Genomic DNA, 5,718 nt, shown 5'->3' on the forward strand with positions numbered 1-5,718 from the left:
GCGGCGGAACATATGGCCTGACGCTATAGCACATGTACCCAATGAACACCTTACTAGGCAGGCACCTCCCTTCAAGTGTTACCATTACCGACAAGCTGTCACATCTTACCCCAAACCGGGTCACCTTCAAACGCCTAGCGTCCACCACAGTAACTCCCGTCAAATTCTCCTTAACTTCATCCACAGACGTCGCCGTAGGGACACCTATGATAACTCCTCTGACCGTGTTTCTTTCAGCATTAGACACAAGAATGTCCTTTCCACCCAGACGTTTAGTTCCAATCGCCTTCCGTTGCTGAGCCGCGTCCTTGCACACGACCAGCAGCGAGCCATCTCTAAGGACACTCGCACTCTTGATCACTCCCACAGCTACAGTTAGGCTCTTTGACAATGCCACTGAATTCAACTCCTTAAAGGATGCACTATCCTGTGCAAGCTTTATGATCACCTTACAGTCTCTGCTCTCACCCCGGACATCAATAGCTTCAGCCTCATCCTGCTGCTCATTCCCAGAACCCTCGGACGAGCTAAGGGACTTTTTACTTTTCCGGGCACGTGCAGGCAGAAAAGGCTGCTCCTCCACGTCGTCCAGAACGTCTTCCATCCCCGATCCACTCTCCTCCGCCATCTCCCGTCTCTCCAGACCGGGTGTTGAGCAAGGTCTCCTCACATTACCGCCAGACTTTATTCCTCAGACGTTTCGTAGTCCTCAGACTCTGTCGTAGTCCGTAAAAGTACTCCTTCCATTGCTTTGGTGTTACAAAGCCCATGAGGTCATGATATGTCTTTGTGACTAGAATAGTTGTTGTTGTTTCAGAGACCAACCGGCTTTATTCCAGGGAGACTCTTCAAGAGGAAGAATGGGGGGGAATAAGATAAAGACTAAACAATAAAGCCTAAAGAATAAAGCCTAAAGAATAACGAATAAAGACTAAAGAATAAAAAAGTCTAAAGAATAAAGCCTAAAGAATAAAGACTAAAGAATAAAAAAGTATAAAGAATAAAGAATAAGTCGGACGGTAATGCAACACTCGGATGCCAACCGCCATAAAACAACAACAACAACAACAACAACATTACCGAGAGTAAAGTCTAAAGTCTAACTGCAGTGGTGGCAGTAATATAACACTTGGATACCAACCACCATAAGACACAGAAGAAGAAGAAGAAGAAGAAGAAGAAGAAGAAGAAGAAGAAGAAGAAGAAGAAGAAGAAGAAGAAGAAGAAGAAGAAGAAGAAGAAGAAGAAGAAGAAGAAGAAGAAGAAGAAGAAGAAGAAGAAGAAGAAGAAGAAGAAGAAGAAGAAGAGATGTCCTCCACAAGTAAAAGTAGCTTTGAGGAGATGTTGCGGTGCTCCATCTGTCTGGAGGTGTTCTCTGAGCCAGTGTCCATTCCATGTGGACACAACTTCTGCAAAGTCTGCATCTGTGAGGCCTGGGCCCCTGAGGGGCCCTGCAGATGTCCTCTCTGTGACAGGAGCTATGATAGAAGACCTGAGATCATGGTCAACTATTTGGTCTTGGAGATGGTCTCTCAGTTTAGGAGGTCCTCTCTGCCGCACATGGTGGAGCAGAGGAAGCTGAAGGTCCAGGAGATCCAGCGCTGTGTGGAGCTCAGTGACAAAGAGGTCCACAGAGAGAGGGCTGTGGGGCTGCAGGCCTTCATTGATCTCATACAGTCTGGTCAGAGGCGTCTAGACCGGTTCTTAGAGGAGCTGCAGGAGAAGCAGAGCCGGAGCCACAAACGAGCCCAGGAGCTGGTGCAGCAGCTGGAACAGGAGATCTGTGAGCTGGAGAAGAGCAGCACTGAGGCGGAGCGGCTCTCAAGCTCTCAAGACCCTCTCCAGTTTCTACAGCGCGGCCCTGCACTCTGGGCTGCTGGGCTGAAGGAGTGGAGCAGCGTGAGCTTTGAGCCGGAGACGTGTGAGGGCAGTGTAGCCCGGGCTCTGTCTGAGCTGGTGAAACATCTCTCTGAAGACTTTAACAAACTGTTTAAAGCTGAGCTGAAGAGAGTGCAGCAGTTTGTGGTGGACGTCACTCTGGATCCAGACACTGCTTATCCTTTGCTCGTTCTGTCTGAAGATCTCAAACAGGTTCATTGTGGATATGTGAGGACGAAGAAGAAGCTCCCAGATTCTCCTCTGAGGTTTGATTATAGCGCTTGTGTTCTGGGAAAGCAGAGTTTCTCCTCAGGCAGGTTTTATTTTGAGGTTCAGGTCAAGGGGAAAAAAGCCTGGACTTTAGGAGTGGCCCAAGAGTCCATCAACAGGAATGGAAAGATCTATCTGAGTCCTGAAAATGGATTCTGGTGCATCAGGTTGAGAGACAAAGATGAGTACAGAGCTCTTGCAGGTCCTTCTGTCCCTCTGTCTCTGCAGCGAGCTCCTCAGAAGGTCGGAGTGTTTGTGGACTATGGTGAGGGTCTGGTCTCCTTTTATGATGCAGATTATGCAGATCTTCTCTTCTCCTTCAGCGGCTGCTGCTTCAGAGAGAAACTGTTTCCATTTTTCGGTAGCAGTTTAATGTGTGGAGGTTCAAACTCTGCTCCTCTGGTCCTCACCGCAGTTTAGACTTTCAGAGGTCAAAGTGACTAGGAACAAGAATTAAAGTTCTGAACTTCAGTCTAATGTAATTGTGGATATGTTTGACTCAATTTTGGACTGAAAGTACAAAGTTCTTCTCTTTATTGAGTGGAAATGTCTGAGGGTTTATTTCTATCACGTTCACGGTATAAAAAAAAAACGTTTTAAAAAACTATATACACATGAAAATGTCTCCAAAATTCTATTATAAAAAATCAGCACAATTCATAATCAAGATCAATGCATCTAAACTTTTATAATTTAAAGCACATTTGTAACAAATACTTCAATACTTTAACTTCAATGTTTTGTTTAAAATGGAGGACTTGACTTCCAATAGTTTTGGGGACGTTTTATGAAAAGTATTTAGTAACACATTATTTCACATGTAATACATTAAATTACTGCCTTGAGAAAGTAACAAATATGTTACTTTGGGATCGTTTTATTTGTAATATGATGTAACTATGTGCTTTTGTGTTAAATAAAAGACATTTAGATAGAAGTAATATGCACAGACAATCCTTATTTGAGGTAAATACAGAATGAATGTTACTTATTGCCTTTAAGGAGCAAAGAAGCACTGATTACAGATGAAATAAAGTTCGGTTGTGTTTGTTGTTAGACTGTGGGGGCAGAAAGTGGATTGGACAAATTAACTTAAGGTTTTCTCTCAAAGTTGAACTGTAAATGTTCGGTAGGCGGAGATCAAGGGCTGATAATCCATGCTTTTGTCTCTTCACGCTTAAGCGGGTTCCACACCGCCGCGGCCGAAGCGTCCAGTTTACATTCAAAGTCTATGGTAAACGCTCGTCGAGCACGTAGTGCGTTATCCGCGGCGCGATTTCTTCGTTTCTTTACGCTCTCGACGCTTTGAGCGCGCGTATGAGCCGGCCGAGGCGACGAAAGCGGCTTACGCGACGCGTTCAGATATGTTGAGGTCTCTGGCTGCTGAAGCGTAGCAGCCGCCGCAGCAGCCAATCAGAGCTGACGCTCCAGTGACGTACGTACGTATTGCCCCTCGCATTTCTGGTATTCCCCGTGGAATTCCCCAAGAAGCGCCACTTTTTCCTTGCTCGTCAACAATGGCAGACGAACAATTGATTGTGGCTGTTTGTGGGAGAAAGGAGCTGTACGATGTATTCACGGTGGAAAACAGAGACAGAAAACAAACCAAAAACGCGAAAACAACACTCTCGATATCCTCCATTTTACACAATGAAAGGCCACACCGTCAACAACTCCACTGCTCATGCGACAACACCTGACAGCTCAAGCGCCGGACTGTGTACAGTGGCCGGGGCGTCGATAGCGCGCATCCAGTGCGTAAACCTTTCAAATGTACACGTGCTCAAATTCTGCGTCGGGCGCGATTAGGCCGCGGCGGTCTATACGTAGCTTTAGACTAATGTAATAGTTTGTTTTCCTGTTTAAACAAGAAGGAGCTCTCTCGTCTGCAGCGAGGATCAGAACATCAAACCTTACACTCGCCCTGGCTCGCTGAGGTCTTTGGGTGTGTGTATGTGTGTATCTGTGTGTATCTGTGTGTCTATGTGTGTGTGTGTGTGTGTGTGTGTGTGTGTGTGTGCGTTGTTCCGGCTGACACTCTGCTATTCCCTTTGGCTCGGTCGAAACCCTCGGCATCCCAGCAGCCCCCTCTCATCCCAGCAGCCCCCTCTCATCCCAGCAGCCCCCTCGTCATCCCAGCAGCCCCCCCTCTCATCCCAACAGCCCCTTCTCATCCCAGCAGCCCCCTCGTCATCCCAGCAGCCCCCCCGGCATCCCAGTAGCCCCCTCGGCATCCCAGCAGCCCCCCCGCACAACGATTCATTTTTCATTTGATCTGGACTCTCTGAGAGGAGATGCCCGATTCCCCAAAGACGTTCCCCGGTGCACTGCGTTCACATCAGAGATCCTCCGTCCCGATACGAGGATCCGCAGTTAATGTATACATCACCTCTCAATCTGGAATCGTCCGAGAAATGGAACGGCAGATGCTCAGCGGATCTTTCACTTTATTTGTTGTCGTCGTCGTCGTTGTAGTGTTCGGTTTATGAAAGGTTTAGCGCCGGAGTGTCTTGGATTAGATCGCTACAGATGGCTGGAATAACCGTGTTCTTGTTTTGTTTTCTTCCTTCCGGAGAGAGATATCCAGTGAAAGTGTAGCCATTGGAACTGAACGCACCATTTGGTAAATCATGAATCCCGGCCGGCGCTGTAAGACCGACATGTTGTGCGCGTACGGATAGTGTTGTGTTGAACTGTAAAGTACACACAGTATTTGACAGGACATGAAGCAAAAATGATTTATTTTCACTGCCAAACGGAACATGAAGTGCTTTCTGTTTACAGCAATAAATGCATAATGCTTAATAGAAATACAAATCATTGAAAAAAATGGCTAATTTAGTGAAAACCTTTCAATTTGTGGCGTATTATTGCACATTACCCGTATTTTCCAGAGTATAAGTGACACTAGCCAAAAAATGCATAATAGAGAAGAAAAAAAAAACATATATAAGTCGCACTGGAGTATAAATATAAGTATATAAGTATAAGTAGCACCCCGGCCAAAACTATGAAAAAAGGTGCGACTTATAGCCGGAAAAATACAGTATATACATTGCTTAAAGATGTCGGTGTAATCCCTCATTCGTCCATGCCTGTTCCATAGTAGAAAAAGCTTCAGTTGTAGTCATCTGGACTCAGTTAGAAAAAATAGATGTTTCGACTCTCATCCAAGAGTCATTGTCAATAAAAGAATTTAGATCGAGAACTCCGATATTAATACTGTTCTGTGGTAAGACCCGCCCATTGGGCGGAGCCTTCCTGAAGTAGCAAGAGTTGTTTGTTTCAACAGAAACTCCCCCCTTGTATCTACCGAGCTAGCCTATTCAGAATTTTAATGGGCTATTAGAATCCTCTTTGTCTTTGTGAGACCCTGGCTCAACCACCCTGAGTACCTGATTAGCATCTGAATGTCCTCTACCTTTCCAGGGGTTCAGTATACCATTATAGATACCAGGAAGATTGAATCTTAGCCCTCCATTTCTGTTTAAAGAAGGTCTTTCTTTTTTAACAAAAATAGCTTCCTTGACTCCTCTTTCAAACCATCTTTTCTCCCTGCTTAAAACCTTC

The 5,718-nt window shown here is 45.6% G+C and overlaps 1 protein-coding gene across 1 annotated transcript; it reads left to right on the top strand.

Annotated features, from left to right (window-relative positions):
* Positions 1–1,308: 1,308 nt before the first annotated feature.
* On the top strand, positions 1,309–2,568 carry LOC140364928 (E3 ubiquitin-protein ligase TRIM21-like). Its single transcript, XM_072451307.1, has one exon. The coding sequence runs from the start codon at positions 1,309–1,311 to the stop codon at positions 2,566–2,568; it is 1,260 nt and encodes a 419-aa protein (XP_072307408.1).
* Positions 2,569–5,718: the final 3,150 nt, after the last annotated feature.

The sequence above is a fragment of the Eucyclogobius newberryi genome, unplaced genomic scaffold (genome assembly GCF_026437365.1).
Source record: "Eucyclogobius newberryi isolate DKJ021-1_F unplaced genomic scaffold, fEucNew1.0.hap1 SCAF_18, whole genome shotgun sequence".
NCBI classification, from domain to species: Eukaryota; Metazoa; Chordata; class Actinopteri; order Gobiiformes; family Gobiidae; genus Eucyclogobius; species Eucyclogobius newberryi.

Excerpts from the sequence above, each read along its gene's own strand:
- LOC140364928 (XM_072451307.1), top strand. The coding sequence starts at position 1,309 with ATGTCCTCCACAAGTAAAAGTAGCTTTGAGGAGATGTTGCGGTGCTCC.